Source organism: Limanda limanda, chromosome 15 (assembly GCF_963576545.1).
Source record: "Limanda limanda chromosome 15, fLimLim1.1, whole genome shotgun sequence".
Classification (NCBI taxonomy): Eukaryota; Metazoa; Chordata; class Actinopteri; order Pleuronectiformes; family Pleuronectidae; genus Limanda; species Limanda limanda.
Window position 1 is genome coordinate 24,022,716 of NC_083650.1, and position 19,929 is coordinate 24,042,644.

Below are 19,929 nucleotides of genomic sequence, written 5' to 3' on the forward strand. Positions count from 1 at the left end.
AGATTCAAAGATGAACTGATTCAATTTCTTTGGTCAACGGTAAAGGTCACAGTGACCTATTCTTAATGAAATAAGTTGAGTTTATAATATAAAGGGGATTCAATCCTTACCAACGGCATTTCAATGTGATATGGGGCCTCAACTAGACATTGCCTGCTATGTAACAAGAGAAACTATTGGTTTAGTCCTTTAGACTTCACTGTATTTCCTCAGGCTGTTGTAATACCGTCTGCTTTTCGAAACGAACAACTTCATTTGAAAACACAGTGGGAATATAAAGTAGCATGGAATGAAAATACTCGAGGAAAGAAAATCAAGACACATAACACCAACACTAGTCAGGTGGGCACTGGGGGGGGGTCTGTCTTCCTCTCTCTGGCCCTGGAGCCCACTCCAGATTCAGTAGATCTACCGGGCATTGCAACACAGAGCGTTGTTCCAGACCCGGCGTGTTTTGGATCCAGACTCTCAGCAGTGTCCCGGCTTTGAGCATCCTAAAAATATCCAAGCATGCGGATCAAAGGGGGGGGGGGCAGCAACACCGCCACGGATCCCGCCCCGGCATTTAACCTAAAGCCTCTCAGAGGAGGAGCGAGCGGAGGGAGAGGAGGGAGAGGAGGAAGAGGAGGGAGAGGAGCAGGGCCCGGGGCTTCCAGAGCTGAGGAGAGAGGGAGAGAGAGGGAGAGAGAGGGAGAGAGGGGGAGGCTGGCTCGGGTTTCAGAGACGCGCTCGGACTGACGGACTGACCTGCGGCACATAGCGGGAGCGCGCCTTGGTGAAGCAGCGGGACCGACGGAGCAGGACGCACAGGAATACGCGCAACGTCCCCGAGGAAACCAGGATCATCACTGACCCACTGATGACACTGAATGACAGAATGACTTCTATTTTAACTTTAGTCTAAGTTGCTCAATCCGAGTGCTGCAAGGTATCGACTCTGGGGACAGTTTGAAGAAGACGCACAGAGAGGGAGAGAGAGAGAGAGAGAGAGAGACAGAGAGAGAGAGAGACTCTCATTAGCTCCAAAGTTGCAGGTCCTCTTCTGCAGCTCTTCACCAGATGAGTATAGGAGATTCTGTGTTTGGATAAAAACCAAAGTTGAAAAGTCTAAAATGGAACAGGATCAGAAGTGGGGAGTCTGTGGACCAACGTCCGAGCAGTGGAGGAGTGGCAGCGAGCAGCAGGAGAAGAAAGCTTCACATCAGCCTCTCTGGAGGTTCTGGAGAGATCTGTCCGGCGTTACGGTTTGCATCGCCGTGTCCGTCCTGTGCCTTGGAGTTTGCGTGGTGGTTTTTGTGCGCGCCTCGGAGCTGCAGTCCCGGGTGTGGAGTCTGGAGCAGCGGGACGCGCAGGTCTCCGCCTGGAGGGGGTCTCTGGAGCAGGTGGAGCCCATTCTCCTGGGGAGACTGGACCAGATCCTGGAGGAGGTGAGCGCGTCACTGCATCCAAACCCTTCACCAGCAGCGTTTTATTGAATTGATTGATTGAATATTTATTTAAGCCTCGGAAGACACATTGAGGGATAAGACCCTCATTTTCAATGGTGCCGAGGGTACAATAAAAAAGTTGATACATTAAAAGTTAATACATTGAATAAATAGGAATGAAATAAATATGCATATATATATACACAGTAATACAAGGTATAAAACAACTCGTCAATAAAATACTATGGCAAAGTCAACTAGCAGTTACAGTCATTGCAGGAGAAGTCAGCTGTACATGAGACCAGACTCGAAAACTCTGTCAATGATTTAAAATGAATTAATAAAAGAGCAACAGTTGCGCTTTGTCACACAGGTTTCAGTTTAGAATCCACAAGTGGTCTGTATGAGACGAGCACCCCGCAGGTTGCCTTGGAGTGGGAGGGTGTCGGATTTTTACAATTTCAATATGTTATGACATTTGAATTAATTGCAAAACACATTGTTGAACATTTTACTTTTTTCATTTTCCTTCATTTATACTGGTTTTGAACCATAGTCATGATATAGGGGGAGGCTGTGGCTCAGGAGGTTGAGGGTTTCCTCTACTTACCAGAGGGTCAGCGGTTTGATCCCTGACCCCCTCCACCTCTCTGGGCAAGATACTGAACCCCTAATCGTCACTAATCACTTCTGTGCCAGCAGTGCATAAGTTATCTATCATAGAGAAAGTTCTGCCCATAGATGCACTGTATGAATGTGTGTGTGAATGGGTGAATGGCAAAACTGTACTGTAAACCTTCATCAAAACTATAAGCATTATAGAGATTCTGAATATTTCAACATTCAGGCCACTGTTCATCTGTGTCTGTGCTGCTTCTCCATCTGTAATGGACCTTCTCTGGAGTTTAGTTGAAGGCAGGTTACAAGAGACAGGATGTCAGTGTGACAGTCTTTTGCAGAAGAAAGTTCTGGACACAACAACCACATAGCAACATTGTTGATGTGTGTTTAGCACCTAAATACCCCTGATATAACCAGAACAGCAGATTACTGGCTACTTCTCCTGCTGCTATTATAAACTGAAACTTAAGCTGTTTCCTTATTTTGTGACTCTGTGGCTCACTCGCATTCAAAGCCTTCAGCCTTTCAGAGCCCAGCGGTGAGATTTCATCAAGGGAATAAATGTGATATCAGGGGGAAGTTTACCTGTTTATAATTACAGTTTTTTTCTAGTTTAACATAAGTAATCTGGTTATTCATGTAGCAGAAGGGTTGATTATGTGAGTCAGTCCTCAGCAGTGTCCTTCTGCAGTCGGCATAGAGTCCTCTAAGAGCCAGGTGTTTAGTGCAATGTGAGCAGTGATATATTTTTTAACAATGTAAAGGAGGCACCATGGTCCGGGACAGACGTCTAACTTTACATCAGGAGAAAATAAAGCAGCAAAATATGTCTTCTTCCTCTTTGGCGCCTCTTCAGCTGGTGGTGTCCTAGGTGGGTCATCCCTCAAACCAGCTTAAACAAGTCCCGAAAATAACATTAATTAATTCCTCTGATATTTTTCCCCCCAAAAAAACGTCAAGATAACCACTTACGCAGAGATACCTTTATCTGCCCAATAATTTATAAAAATGAAAACTGAACAAATATAAAATGCTTTTGTTCCAAAACCTGTTGATTTGATTTTAACGGAATTGGTTTCTTCTTAATTTACTATTAAAAAAAGTTTCAGGTGCAAATTAATCATATTTCCATCATTGCATTGCATTAATTGTGTGTCTATTAGGTTTGAGAACCAAATTCAATCAAGCTGCACCCAATTACACAAACTCGTAGATATCAGTCAGTGATATATAATATTCATTTAATATCCATTGCTGGGAAATATGTCCAAATGCCAAACAAGGAAAAAAAAAACTGCCGCAATGTTCAGCAAGTAATAAAGAAATCCTAGATGCCTGCCAAAAGTGAACAGGTTCTTTCTTCTTTCTTAGCCCGTGTCCCATCCTTAAACCAAGTGTCATGGGGATATGTCCAGTAGTGTTTTCACAGTCCTGCAGACAAACAAACAATCAAACATGAGCAAAAACATAACCTTCTTGGCCAAGCTAATTATAAATACTGAGTAACTGCAAACTGATTCCCAACACATTAGTAAATTTGTCGTTAACCACTAATAAGCCATTAGAAACAATGTATAAACACTTGCTAAAGGCTTCCTTGTTTGAAAGTGAAATTGTAAACACCAACCAAAAGGCTCAAAAACCAAAAACCTATTTTCTTAATGATTAGCCACTGATGTACAAAGATGAAAGACCAATCAACAACGTTCCCGCACATTAGTGATTTTTACAGAGCAAGTTGTACGTGTGTTATAGACATCACGCGTGCAGCCGCACCGAGAGCCCTCGGCCCGTGTGGTTCCCAGAGTCGCCCTCTGTGTTGACCTTTCACTGACCTCTTCCACAGCTACACTAACAAGCTCTTCCACGGTGATTGAAGTCCCGCCGGGACCCTGTTCTTTCTTCTTCCGTTTACTTTGACCTAACTTTTATCACCCCCCCACCACCACTCTCTCCACCCTGAGCCCACTTCACTAGGACCAGGGTGATGCACTTACCAGTGGAGGAGCTGAGGTCAGAGTGTTAACAGAGCAATAGCCCTGATGTTAGAAATACAGAGGTCATGAGCCCAAATCACCTCAACTCCCCCAGTGATTCTGAATGACTGTCAATGAGAAGACAGAACAAACCCAGACGCTCAGAATAAAGCGGAGATGGCAGAAAGAGAGTCCGATATTCAGATGTCATACTTCACATACATGTTCGCAAATAGAACATAGTGAGATTGATGTAGTCTTCAATCAACGGTGCTGGTGATAGAGTCCTGTTAGAGTGCCCAGTGGGGGTAGAGTCCCTCTGTCTTCCTCTCCAATCGGACCCGGGGGCAATGCAGCCCGCCTCTTTGTTTATCGCTCTGTGTATACATAGTCATTATTAATGGGACACACGTACAGATGTGGCCCTTTGAGAGCAGACGTCTGTGGTGCTTTCACCCAACACTGTGCAGAATCCTCCGCCTTGTCTCCTCCAATGATGTCCAGTTTCCTCTGTTATGGAAAATGTGCACCGGTCTGGCAACACAGACTTGGTCCTTCGTCAAATTTGGATTACAGCAGAAGCCATTAGCTCACTGATGTTTCCAGTAAATTTAGTTCACAATCAATACTGTCACCTTTCAGGGCTGTATAGGGCTTTGTGTATCTTATCACCTTATAATTAACATATCATTTTACACATTTTAAATCAAAGTGTTAAAATCACATTCATTAATGTGTTTTTGTGCGGTTGCACTGTGTTCCCTCATTACTATAAACACATACTGGACTTATTTAGACTCAGTACCAGAAAACAGTCTCCACCCCGGCAGCCTCGGTCTCACACACATTAAATCTGTACTAATTCACCACTGAAAATAGTCCTCAACAAATTGACCATGCTTACTTCCATCCGGCTATTTTTTATAAAAACTACAGAAGCCTGCTACATTACTGAGCTTTTAAATTAAGCTACTTATTTGTCAGAGGGAACCAATTGAGTTGGAGCAGAGAGCGACAGAGGGAAGACTAGAGCAACGGACCATCGCACAGTTGGTTTTGGTCTTTTCATTGTTAAACAACAAGAAATATCGAGTGTAGCTTTAAACTTTATAGCCAATCAGATTAAATGTCAACAACTTCTTGAACAACATACAGAGCAGTAACCGAGCACATCTTCAAGAAGAGACCAAACACTGGTTCTTCAACAACCTAAAGCCTGAGAAACTCAGCGACCTTTACAGAGGTACTGGCAGATTCATTAATTGCTGTTCATCAACTAAAAATTTCCAGCACTTAGTATTTTTTATAATCATAAGGTGTTGTTTTATAACATTTTCATGCGATACAAAGTGAGCTTTAGAAGTGATGTCCCTTGTCCCTGCTTCTGGTCTTTACCAAGTTAGGCTAACAGTATATTTAATGCACATGATATCAGTATCACACTTTAGTGTGGTTTATGAGTTTCAAAGGAGGATTACCCGCTTTAAAGCAGAGTGAGTCACTGCAAGCTTTATATAATAGTCAGTCAGTCAATACAATAGTGTACACCCAGGCTGTGGCTGAGAGGGAGAGCCGTTGTCCACCAACAAGAAGGTCGGCAGTTCGATCCCAGTCTCCCCAGTCTGTACTGTATGAATGTGTGTGTGAATAGCTGAATGACAAACTGTACTGGAAGCACTTTGAGTGGTCATCAAGAGTAAAAAAGCTCTATATAAATACAGACCATTTACCATTTATTCATTGCCCAACCTCAGTAAAAAAAAAAACAGGGTTCACACTGTGATGAAAACTCATGGAATTTGAAAGTAGCAATTTCCAGGCATGGAGAAGTTTCGGGAAAATGTATGAATCGAGAAAGCTTTGGAAAACTCGTGTAAATTTACTCAGAAATACCTGCAGGACAGAGTTTATGTACAAAACATGGACTGTGCAGTGACACTTTTGGCATTTAGAGAAAGGAAGAGCCAGCGCTAGCCACGATAAAGGAGCTAAGCCCGAGGCTGCTGCTGCTGCTTCTGCTGCACAAGAACCAGCTCTAAACCTGACCCCCCCAGCTGTTTTAGTCCAGTGATCAACGTGACTCGCTTTGTGCCCACCATTACAGAAGGTACAGATTCAAGGTACTGTACTCAGAATTAAAACTGCAGGCACCTAATGGTGTCAACTACCTAATATCCCTACTAGTTTTGTGAAGACAAACCAGGTTTTTCAGGTCATATTCCCTAAAAACCACATGGCCGCCAGATTTCCAAGAGATGGCAAATTTTTTTCATTGTTTAGAGCAGGGGTGTCCAAACTTTTTGTCCCGAGGGCCACATACAGAAAAAAATACGAAGGATGGGCCACTCACGCCGCCACGCCCCCCTCTGCCCTGGAGTGGACTGTTGACATTCGCGTCGCTCAGGGCGGGGGGGCGTGGCGGCGTTCTGAGGGACAGCTAGCAAGTCAGCAAAGCAATTCACCGCCAGACCACTAGGTGGAGTAACGTTTTTTGTCGAAGAAAACCTTACAGACACCTTCTTTGTCGACTGTTTATTACTTTTTCTGGAGGACAAATTTGTCCCTGATCTTTCTACACAGCTTCGTACACTCGTCGACCTGCAAATCGAAGTCAGCCGAGATAAAAAATGACATGTAATCTCCTTCCAGGAATTGCAGGTCATCTGCGTGTCCTTGTATTTATATGTCCTTTTTGCATGTCTCTGAAAACGCAGAAGCATGCACCGGCCTCTCTCCTGTCAACGAAGCCTGGCCCCATAAAGCAAAACAAATTCTTTAAGTAAGTGCCATTTGAGCACTACTAAATTTTGAGTTTCATTCTGAATTTTTTTTTTACATTTTTTTTATACATTATATTTTTAGACATTGATGCGGGCCAATTAAAAATGGATGGCGGGCCGCAGTTGGCCCGCGGGCCGTAGTTTGGACACCCCTGGTTTAGAGTATTGAAAAAAGTTCAGAGAATGTATTGCAAATCCCTCTTTTTTCCTCATGGTTAATCTGTGGAAATGTATCGGTAATAATGTAAAAAAAAAAAAACTTTAACAAAAGATCTGTACAAGCAAATTATGTTTTACTATTTTGAAGAGAAACATTTTTTATGCATGGGAGTTCATGGCCCCTCATAACTGCAAATTCTCGACAGGTGTCCAAGTTAAAAATAAGCTTTGTGAGGTGCTTGAATTCAGTCATTCCTCCCCCTAAATAACAAGCATACCCTTAACAACACCACAGAAAACACCCTGACCCCCCTGACCCTCCCCGCTCTCCCCAAACATGGCCCCTTCAACATTTACAATTAACCACTAAGTGCTCTCTGCAGAGCTGGTGGAAGCCCGGTGCACACACTTAGTGCAGAGGCTCGATGGGAGCTGGAGGCCACATTGCGAGTTGTGAAAAACGTGAAAAATATAGTCTCCCACTGCCCTCCTGTCCTCACTATGCTCCACAGAGCTGTCACCCAACACGCTGTGAGGTCTGCACGCACACACACACCACACACACACATGTTTACATCCCCTACGTTATGTGTGTGTGTGTGTGCGTGTGTCTTTGTGGGAGTATAAACGACACACGTGCTAATCACACAGCCTAATGCAAACAGCACACTCAAGTAGAAGTGCTTGAGCTGCCTCTGCATTTCGTCAGTGCACAGTTAGAGATGACTGTCTACACGCACACACACACACACACACACACACACACACACACACACACACACACACACACACACACACACAATGAGAGTGATATGTTGATCTGTTACAGTTGAGCTTGAGACAAAGCAGACATGCTGACAGTTGTAGAAATTGAGAAGATTTACGGCACAGTCAGGATTTACAAGATTAAGTATATGAGTGTTGGCCCACTGTCGTGAGAAGAAGAATCAATAAGACATATTATATCCAGTATTGAATTATGTGGGAATGTGTGATTGATGATTCCTCTGTGTTATAATGAGGCTGCTGGATAAATCAGCTTCAGTGAAACGGGGGTGTAGAATTCAAGCTTCAAAACTACACGTTAGCATCATGGTAAAAATAAACGTTGCTGTCTCTCTGTCTCTTTAACTGATGGCTCTTTTTATTGTCTTTTTGAGAGTTTTTTGTCCATAAACTATCTTTTTAAACCATCTACAACAGTAATTACTAATAGAGTTTGAACTCTGTGATTATAATAAACTCTAGCTTGCTAACACTAAAGAGCAAAAGCGCCCGAGAAAAATACCTCTGTCTTATCAGGTAGCGTCTGGCTTATGAAATGGAATCATATAACATTCATTAAATCAAAATATTGATTCTAGTTGTTTTGCTCAAAATTGGATTAGAATTTGTTTCATTATGACCAAAATTAAAATGAAAACTGAAATGAAAATATGTAACAGTTTCAAGTCTGTAAAGCATGGAATTGCCATGATGATGATGATGATAATGAAATTTAATGTGAAATTTACTTTTCATAATTTTCCATCTCTTCTGTTCAAGCTAACTTTTATTATGTCCTTTTCATTCTAAATGTGCATGAACTAAGTTCTAAAAAAGTTTTTGCGCAAATTTCGAAAAGGGTCAGATTGTACTGTCATATTTTTGTATAGTTTTGTTAATCTTTCTATTTAGATTTCTGAGGTGAGCGGGTGGAGAAGTAAAGGGAGTGTGCTGCATGTAGCAGCAGCACCAGGTGGTGAAGTTCATCAGACAGCAGGATAATAAAAGATTTAGTTATCCCTTTAAAATAGAATGTTAAAACCACATCAAAAACTGGCATCGGGTTACGATTTCTAAAGCGAGAGGCAGACAATGACACCCCCTCACCCCCTCTCACCCTGCCTCACCCCCTGCTTCCCGATTGGTCACTCTGACAGAGCTTCAGAGGCCAAGTGGTGTGTAAAGAAAAAGATTCTCTGGTGTTCTGAGACACAGACAGAACTCTTTGAAAATAACACTTTGATGTGCTATAGATTATCAGGTCAAGGGTCCCTCAATGTTAGTTCATGCTATTGCAACTTGTTGTATTATTTAAAATATGTTACATCAAAAGCAACACATTTGTTCTGTTAAATATGGTATATAGAGAATAGTGGATGTTGATGACTTTGGTCAGTTTCAACTGTGTTTTTTCCTTTTGAAGTGGAGGGGTACCTCTAACTGTGGTCACGTCTGTACTCTCTGAGGACAGTGAATATGTGGAGGCATAAATGAAAGGCTAATGACAGTCTTTGATGCTGACTCATTAGGATTCTCTCCCTCTGGCAAACTGCTACTACTGTGACCTGTAGTTATAGCTGCAGCTCCTTTAGCAATACCTGACAGCTTTAGTCGAACGAAGCCTCCACCCTATATCTCCACTACCTGGTTTGGAGAATGCATTTCAATGTGGTGTGACTTCAGTTTGGACGGTAGAGGGATCTGGCCTCACAGCTCTCTGGGTTAGTCTTTCTAAAGGCTTCTCCAGCTGTGAGATCAGTGTCAGCCTTAAAAAATAATGATAATACAGTGACTTTCTAAACTGGACAATCGGAGCATCATTCCAACCTTGACCCCCCCCTCACTAGCACAGATAAGAAGTGAAAGGGGGGCGAAGGTTTGCCACTCAAACATTTACGAAGGTGTGGCCGGACCCTTAGTCCATTGAAAAGTTGCACGCTCAGTGATCCCTGATCTATGGCCTATGAACCAGGATGACGTTAGTGAGGTGACTTGTACCCAGAATACTGCAGCAGTGCTCAGAATCCCAGTGTCATTATAACATTCCCTTCAGCACTTGTGGCAGCTCTCTGAACAGCCTGCCCCGACATTCTCTGCTCGTAACCTCTTCCACTGGGACTGACTGCGATCCATACTCGTTGTGTATTCAGTTCAGGGTCAAATCGCATGCAGGCTTTTGTTGGTCTAACGAGATCAACTGTCACACTCTGATACTGAGAAAGACTAAAAGGTGTTAGCAGGCCCTTTATCCCAACAATAAAACAATACCAAACTTCAACTAAATGTTTTTTCCGTAAATTGAAGTGGCGTCCACACTGCTTCAGAGTGTTCCAACCCCTAAAGCTGGAATCTTTGAAAAGCTGCTGGCCCCAAATTAGTTTGAAAACTTTGGCGCCCTTTTTTTAATCACAACAGGCAAAAATGAGGACTGTGTCTTCACTGAACTAGCAGCAGTGAATGCAGCGTGTTGCTAACACTTACTTATTCACAGAGGTGTCAAAAGTATTCACATTCATTACTCAAGTAGAAGTATAGATACTAGGGTTTAAAAATACTTTTGTAGAAGTTGAAGTATCAACTCAAGCTTTTTACTTAAGTAAAAGTGTAAACGTACTGGTTTCAAAACTACTTAAAGTATAAAAGTAAAAGTAATGTAAGGGAAACATTTTTTCCATTAAGGACAAACTCTTAAGCCGCGTCTCAGGTCTCACGTCACACATTTTTCTAAAGGCCATTATGACTCTAATGTTATATTAAAATGTTATGTTGAAAAATGTGGGATGCACTAGGCTACCCGTTTGAACTGCAAATATGCCCATTGAAAATTATAACATTTTATTACAACGCAAATACATATATTGTTTGAAGAGACCTTTGGACTCAACACTGCCAATAATCAAACATGACTATGTAGAGGAAGTAAAAGTCGTAACAAGGTCGTGTTGCCTTTTTTTTGTGTGTGTTTTTGAACGATGACAAACCGGAATGAAAACAAGCCAAAGTTAAATAGGAGTAACGAGGCTATTTTTTAAATGTAAGGAGTAGAAAGTACAGGTATTTGCGTGAAAATGTAAGAAGTAGAAGTAAAAAGTCGTCTGAAAAATAAATACTCCAGTAAAGTATAGATACCCAACATTTCTACTTAAGTAAGGTAACGAAGTATTTTTACTTTGTTACTTGACACCTCTGCTTATTCATCGTCGGTCATTCATTTTCAAGATTTGTTATTTCTGATGCTGATCTAAAGCACTTGTCAGGATAGAGATCATTTTGTTTAAAAGCTTAAAAAGTAGTAGTGTGTATGTAGCCTCAGTCCACAGGTGAGACTGGATTGTCATGGACAAGACAAACTGAATCCCGAAACTGCCTGTGCTGTCAGTGTATAAATGGGTTGTATGAGTAACACTGCGGTGTGTGTGAATGTGATAATTGGATTAATTTAATGTTGAGGGCTTTGTGGATGAATTCAAATTTTGTTGTGCAATAGAAATGTCCCATTAGGTAAAACATGATGCTATAATGTTAAAGTGAATTCTAATCTCGTCCTTCTCTTGTGCAGAAGCTTGCAGCGCGGCTCCCAAAGACACGGGAGGCGAGAGAAGCTCCACACAGCTGCCTTTGTCCCCCAGGTAAGCCCCCCCGCCTCCCTCCAGCCACACGTTTCTCACTTTACTGAAGGATTTGACTTCACACACACAAAGCACATGGGTCGCTGATGAATTTATCCCCTAAAACTGCTAATTTCAAAATTGTAGGTGTTCAAGTTTAGCCTTCAAATGTTGCTTTTCCACCGGACATTCAATATTTAGACATCATTTATTTAACATTTGTCGATTTCTGTATTTGGTCTCCTTATAAGTCGTTTTTTTGTTGGTCCCCACCAAGTTTCAGCATTAGTGCATCAACAAGAGCTCAGTTAAAGTGTTGCCAAAGGCCAGGAGAGATTTTCCCCAGCTAATCGTTTTTTACATTTGTACTTTTACTTGTTGTCATGAGGGGTTTTTTAATTTTTCCACTTTCCAGATACAACTCTGATAGGTGTTCACTCTTTGTTCATCAGTGCAGTGACAGATGATTACTGAGACGTATCTTTGATGTTTTAATAGAGATATAGAAACAGACAGGTGGAAGGTTGGCAGCTGCTGAGATGGCTTCTGCTCCACCTTCAAATATCAGAATATAAGTTGATAATAATGTAACGTAAAGAATCAAACCAAACGGATTTTGTTTTCATTTCTGATTTTCGTCTGTTGTTGATGAACCTGATGGTGAAGCATGTTCCCTGGGCTCCTCCTTCAGCTCACTCACGCACCATGACAAGCCCGAGGTGCATTTCCTGTTCAGCTGGCAGCCGGAGGCCATTTTGTGTCATATGAGGTCATGACTCAGGCTGGCGTGATGAGATGGTGTGACTGAGGCGTTCCTGGATGAGCAGCCACATTAGTCAGTATAAGAACTCGAGTACAAGCTGTGAAGAGTGTCGCTGCCACTCCACCTCCGATTGGCCTGTGTCTCTTCCTGGATTCAATGCCCTTGTCTGACATAATCAAATTGGCCTATGACATCCCGGAGGATTTTTGTAACTAAAAATACTCATTACGTGTTAAACCCTTGAGAATGCCTGAGTAACTCCTTCAGTGTCTGAAGCCACCTGTTTCCCCGCTGCAGCCCCCAGACAGGCGTAATTAAGTCGTCAGTTAGACAAGCGGTGTGTCTATGTGCGTATGTGTGTATGTGTGTGTTGACTCTTGCGTTCTGGTCTTGGATAGACGAAGAGATGGGAATGACTCTCATTTCTACGAGTGTTTATGTCACATTTGCACAGTTGCCGGAGTGATTATTGTTGATAGAATGTACAACAGGATGTAATTACCTTCAATGACAGATCTTTGATTGCCTGCGGTATAGTAGTTGGTATTGGATAAATGCACTTCAGTGGTAAAAATGACTTTGAGGTTGAAGTGAGTGACTATTTACTTAATGTGAAATGAATATAAGCTATTCTTGTTTTGTACTTCTACAAAAGGACCAACACCAAAAACAGATATATAAATGCTATTGCACACAGAAATCATAGTAAAACCCGACTGTTATTGATGCTTTTTGTTCATTTTCTTATATATGTGTGTGTGTGTGTGTCCGAGACACCCCTGTGAGAACGGGTTTCTTCACACATTAGTGTTAATGAGTCTGGACAATAGGATGTTAGTGTTGTTAACATGGCAGTAAGTGTCTGTGGGACGGCCCGTGAACGCCGGTGAAGGTGGCAGTTTGCAGGCAGCTTCAGAGGAAGTTCTCCAGGTGCGGAAGTCTTTCATCTCCGGCTGCCAGATGGTCTGACACTTTTACAGCTTCATGTGACTTTCTGTGCTCCCACAACAGGTAGTGAGTGGGAGTCCGGGAGCGGGAGGAGGTTTATGTGTTGTCAGGGAAACTGACGGAGCCCCTAAAAGCACTGTTTTCTATTTAGTTTCTTTTCTCCTGCGGTAAATGTTTGAACAGGAGATTTAAGGAACCCCAACCCTGTCTGCTACACTTTCACAGATGTCTTAAGCGTTCATCCTTTGTACGTTGGTGTGTTTGGTTAGGTGGATCAAGCAAAAACGACCGGTTTCCATGAATCTTTGAGGACTAATGTCATTAGAGGCAGGGAAGAGTTAAATGCAGATCTGGATAATAGGGTGGATCAAGGAATTGTTTTTCGTTGTTTAAAATTGTGGGTGTATTTCAACATTTTGTTGATTTCTTAGAGAATAATTAACAGGTCTTAATGAAAAATGAACAATGGATGCAGATCCAAATAGAAATCTGGATGTCTGCTGCTGAGTCTGTCGGCCTGAGCTCATGTTGTTTAATCATTGTCAAATACAGTTGATGAAAAGAAGTGAATAATCAATGACAATAGGGAAAATGAAAAATTTTGCTAAACTAAGCTCAGCATGACTTCTGTGTCTTGATGTGGAATAAGGACAAACTGAGCAAACACACACATGTTTTAATAAAAGTGTTAGAGTGACATTTCATATTCTGATTATGATGTCTGTTAGCAGTAGGTGATACACTTTTGATTTTAATAAGCCAATAACATTTTGTGTATCAGACGATCATAAAAGTTACTGTTGTGCCGAAAGTCCATTCTGATGTTTGATGTGAACATTAACTGAAGCTCCTTACCTCAATCTTCAGTTTTATAAATTATACTGTTGCCACATGATTGTTTAATGGCATAAATACAAAGGTGTACGGCTATTCCAAACTATTATTGTCCAAGTGCTCGGTGAATGAGAAACTCTGGATCAGTGTGTGTCTTCAAGTGCCATGGGTGTCTGTTTTCTTCTGAGCTTGACATGTTTGTGAGCAGCCTGTGAAAAATGAACTTTGTAAGTTGCTATAAGTAGAGCGGCAGCGTGCGGGTGGATTCAGGCCCCAAAGATGCCACAGAGTGTGATGTCTTTCAAATGTTTATCTTGCCCGTGACACAGAGCAGTCGGCCTGAAAACATATGTAACATACATGATGCTCTAGGTGGATGAATCACCAGACACAGTGTTTGTGGCTGAGTGGGCCTCCTATCAACAGTCTGGGCATGCTGTGTATGCCTTATTAGAGTTGGACCAGGACAATGATAATAGAACAAAGCCTTTGAGCTGGAACAGGCAGACAACTGGAGTCACTCTGTGCATCACACACCCCACACACTCTTTGTTGTAACATATTGTGTTGTCAGTGCTGGCAACCATCACTTCTCCGGTGCCCTGAGAACACTTCTGTACTTGCTTGTACATGACGGATGTTCCGTTCACTCTCTGCTAGCTGTTTATTAGGAACACAGACCTAAAAATAACAGTGTATTACAGCAGTTCGGCATTAAATCCTCTTTGAGGAAGGTTGTAATGTTGAGTTTGTGTTTAAACTGTTTCAGACAGGTGCTGATTCAACTTTATGGTCTCTGGGGAGACTCCGTTTATGTTGCTATTAAAGCTAGACATCATTTGTATGAACAATGTACAATTCAAGCCCATGAAACAAACAGGGAATTAATATTTATTTGCTTTTAATTGGAGCTTTGGTTGAAGAATGTCCCTAATTTCTAGGAATTATACATTCATTTCCAGGAAATGTCTGGAAATAATTTGCAAATTGTGTGGCCATAAAATAAAGAATGATCAAGGGTTCAGTACTGGTTGGAGAAAATCTGCCATCTTGTGGATGTACTGTTTAATCCTCCATCCTTTTGTCACAGCAATTTGTATCATTATATTAGTAAATGGGGACTGGTGGCTTTAAATCAGCCCCAAGTCCGCTGCTGCATGAACCTTGTATCTTGTCTTTCGTGGTTTATCGGCTCTTATTATTCATTTACGCCTTTATTCCTTTGTGCTTTCTACATCTTATCTGCTGGTAGTGACTACAAGTACAAGTCAAGTACAAACTGTGTGTACTTTAACATTTAATGTCATGTTTCCTCAGCCTATACACTGTCAATTTGATTTGTATGTGACACATCCTAAAATATTCCCACACAGCAGTGTAACCGCTGCTTATGTGGTATAGAACACCATGGTGTGGTTGACCGGATGAGTGACACTATGTACTGTATATGTCACCTCTCGTTTAGTATCACAAGCTGACCAGCCCTGCTGCCAAGAATAGAGTCCTCCCTGAGGATGGGAGTATTCCAACGAGCCCTTGTTTTCACTGGCAGGGCTGCTTCTTATAATGACCTGCATAGTTCTATTTTGGTTTTGTACACACAATTGGCCAATGTGCATCTAATTTTGTGGTTAGGTTTGTGATTAGTGAGTCAGAAGACCAGATAAGAGACTCTTTATGGTGACCCAGATACTTGGAGTTGGTGACATACTGGTTGTTGTGGTATGTCACAGGTGTCAGTTTCTAACTTATATGCTGATGTGTTACTTTGTATAATGAATTCATGGCTTGTGCAGTAAGTGAAAAGTGGAAAAAAACAGAGAATAGTTTTTTCTCTTAACTGGTAGACAAGTTGATTTTACCGTAATAGGAACAACATTTACTCTTAATCTCAATCATCACCTACATAATAGATTGGGTTCTCAAAGGCTGCCTCACTCCATCTTCTTTCACTGACACAGACAGGACAGCTTCTTTCTGTCTTTCTCTCACTCCCTCCACCTTACCTTGGACCATTTCCACATATCTTTATGTTGAGTGTAGTTTTGGTCACATTTCCTCTCTGGTCATCTCTCTGTTCCCCTGTTGGCCCTGGGTACAGGATACAATATTCACCATGGATAATATCATTTAGCTCCCCCTGAGTCTTCTTACCTCTTCTTATGGTTACTTGATGGGGACTCACACAAATATGCTACATGCATGTTTCTCACGGAACGGCCATTTATCCTGTTTGTTTATTGTTCAGGGAGTTTTCGCTAAGGCTCACCTGTTGCCATCTTCACCTGCAGTTTAATACCAGCACATTGTTTGAGAACTTCAAACACTCTCATAGTTGACAGAAGTGTTCAGCGAATCACAACCAGGTTATGAATTAAAAAAAACATAAATCCCAGTGATATCAGGCTGTGGAGTTGAGCACAGTTTTCTTGTGCAAACAGGGATTATTGCTCAGATTCCGGGTTCACTCAGTTTGACCCCCAGTTGAAGTGATTTGGATTTAGTCTGGCAAACTGCTGGCTTGTCTGATCATCTGACTGCTTGTGCTTTTTCTGCCTGTTGACTTCACCAATGTTGCATTGTTTCCAGATATTCAAAGGTGTTACAAATTACAAACAAGAGAAGATTATATAATTACAGCATACGTTTACTAAATTTTCCAAACTGTCCGTTTTCATCCAAACCTACACTGACGATTATAATGTATTATTCCCTGACTATTCTCACGTTTATAAGCATACTTCTATTTTGGGACACTTTTGTTATTGCTGCTAGTTTTCCTTTTAGAGACGTCTCGCCAAAATCCCTCCTCCCACTTTGGCATGGACGGAGCGTGGCGTGGCTGTGAGGATGGATTAGTCCTGGGTTAAGACAATAGGAGATCGGGGGTTCAGCAGGAAAGACACTGAAAGGGTGAATGGGAGGGGGTGGGGGTGGGGGGGGGGTAAAGACTGTGGCCTCTGAGGGAGGAAGTGGGCTTTGACAGTTTACCTGGCTTTGGTCCCAGGCTAAGCCATGGAGGGAGAACAGAGGCATGTAATCTGACCCCACAACTATGACCTCCCCCCCCCCCAATCCCTTCCACCCCGTCCCTGCCAACCACGCAGCCTGGCAGCCTGGCAGCCTGGCATCGCTAGCATAGCTCAGCCCCCACCACATTCAGACCAGTCACACACACACACACACAGGCTGAGATGTACGGGCCTTCGACTTCAGTCATCGGGACTGTAGCATGTGCAGAAGTGTCACTCCCCTGCTGAGTAAAATGCAACTGGTTACTTCAGAATATAAGTGGAGTTTTCAACCTGGCAAAAAACTTGGCACCAGACTCGCTGTGTGTCAACTGGCTTGTGGGCGGCTGTGGATAGATAGATAGATAGATAGATAGATAGATAGATAGATAGATAGATAGATAGATAGATAGATAGATAGATAGATAGATAGATAGATAGATAGATAGATAGATAGATAGATAGATAGATAGATAGATAGATAGATAGATAGATAGATAGATAGATAGATAGATAGATAGATAGATAGATAGATAGATAGATAGATAGATAGATAGATAGATAGATAGATAGATAGATAGATAGATAGATAGATAGATAGATAGATAGATAGATAGATAGATAGATAGATAGATAGATAGATAGATAGAGTACTTTATTCATCCCCGAAGGGAAATTAAGTTGTCATAGCAGCTGGTATATTTGAATACAATAAAATACAATACAATACAATACAATACAATACAATACAATACAATACAATACAATACAATACAATTAAAAATATTGAGGTAGAAAGAATAAAAAACAGAAGCACAAGATAAAATACAATAAAATAGGTAGATAAGGTGCAGTGGCAAGATGATGGTAAAAGTACTGATGATATGATGCTAATGGTATTGTTACAGTATATAAGAATAGTACAGTATATATAGTATATAATATAACATAATATATATTTATATATGATAGTAATTATACCAATATAAAAGCAGTATATGGTAATAATGGCAGCAACAGTATATATAATAATAATAGTAATGGTGATATAATAATAGTAATTATAACATGTACACATGTATAAATATGTGTATATAGACTTATGTAAACATGAATATACAGAGAGTATGATATGATATATAGTAGAAGTATGAATATGAATATAAGTATTTGACTATACAATAGGTAATATAATATATATTATAGGGACATGGAGGGCGTAGAGCAAGGTAAGATGCTTAACCTCGAATTGCCCCACATAGAAAAAAGTGCCCCCCATAGATGCTCTGTATGACTGTGTGTGTGAACGGGTGAATGGTCTAAAATATGAAGAGACATGAAGTTATCTGCTCCCGAGAACAGTAGAAGTACCTTAAACACCAATGATTCGGACTTCAAATATATTCATCCATTCTATTGATGTGTTGTTTGCTGCATCCAGGTTCACTGGGAAACAAATGATAACTGAATGGGAAGCCTTCTCTCAAATGACATATCTGCAAACCTAATTGGACCTTAGAATCAGATTGGGTTTACATTTTTTTTTTTTTTTTTTAATTTTTTTATTGGTTTTCATAATTGAAGATGAAATCTCATACACAGACGTATATGAAAACTTTTTTTTTTTTTTTTCCTCCCCCCCCACCCCAGGGGACAAACAGAAAAGAAAGAATTAAATAATAATAATTTAAAAAGAAAGAAAAAAAAAAAAAAAATATATATATATATATATATAGACATCATTGTCGTCAATAAAACAAATAAAAAAAATTAAAAAAAACAGACAAAACATAAGGTGTGTGTGAGAGATCATTCATGTGGTTTTCAGTAATGATAAATGACAATATATACTGTACATGACATGTGGGTTTACATTTTTTAAGAGTCATTTAGTCACAGCCCTTTATATAAATCTGTTTACTTTATGCGAAAATTCCCAGACATTACATTAAAATCCTGGGCTATAGCTAATCCATATATAATTTTTCCCCCTACAAGCTCCATCGAAACATATCTCATCAGCGTAGGCAGATCTATTCTCAGCCATTTCATGATAAAGCCAGAGGAGCTTAGCTGTACTTGTATCTGTGGGATGCAAATAGCGCACTGGTCCGGACAGCAGGCCAACCTGTGTGGACAACGCTATGCAGGAACAATGTGACTTTTTTTTTTACAGCCCGAAGATACAAAACCCTGCATTGGGGGGGGAGGTGGTGCTACTGGGTGGGAGGGTGCCTAGGTGAGTTGGTGGGGTTGAGGGGTGGGACGGGGGCAACCAGATCTCTGGGCACTCAGAGTATTCCTCACAGTCTGCCAGCTGACAGACCACAAGGGCTCCCAGCCTGGGATCAAAGGGAGCTGCAAGCTTAAGTGTGTGTGTGTGTGTGTGTGTGTGTGTGTGTGTGTGTGTGTGTGTGTGTGTGTGTGTGTGTGTGTGTCTGTGTATACTGTCTTGCATGGGCGAGGTAGACCAACAGCACCGTAAGAGATACATATCGAACTCCATGCCCCTATAATAAAGTTTCAACCACACAGTATCTGATTTCTAGGGGTGTAAATCTGAACTGATACCCACAGTATCGACAAATACAAGAGATTGATGCACCCCCCACAGACGTCAACTAAGTGAAATTAATATCACCATCAAAAGGCAATCTTTTCTTCATCTTTTCACCAACATCTCGTACCTGAAGTCATGAGATATTTTATTGTTATGTATTTCATATTGTATTGTTGAAAAGGCCAAACGTGTCTGAGTGAGAATCATCCTTCACCATGCAACTGGCCAGTAGAGCAGAGTTTTACTAACCCCTTGTAAGTTACACTGGCCTAGCTCTTTATTTCTCCATAAGTTAATATGCATAGGTTCCCTACTGCAACATTTATGGTAAAAAGAAGTTTCTATCATTCCCGTACACTTTGAGTTATTAGATAAATATTTACTGTGAGGTACATTGTAGGGCTGCCATGATCATTATTATTTGTATTCTTGTTATTATCTGTTCCTGCCTGATGCAAACAACATCTTGAATAGTGA

The 19,929-nt window shown here is 41.2% G+C and overlaps 1 protein-coding gene across 1 annotated transcript; it reads left to right on the plus strand.

The window, feature by feature from the left end:
• The first annotated feature begins 675 nt into the window (after window positions 1-675).
• LOC133020343 (collagen alpha-1(XXIII) chain-like) lies at window positions 676-11,810 on the plus strand. Its single transcript, XM_061086868.1, has 3 exons — window positions 676-1,427; window positions 11,288-11,357; window positions 11,752-11,810. Exons 1-3 carry the CDS (start codon window positions 1,113-1,115, stop codon window positions 11,808-11,810), a joined length of 444 nt encoding a protein of 147 aa, XP_060942851.1. The 5' UTR covers window positions 676-1,112.
• Window positions 11,811-19,929: the final 8,119 nt, after the last annotated feature.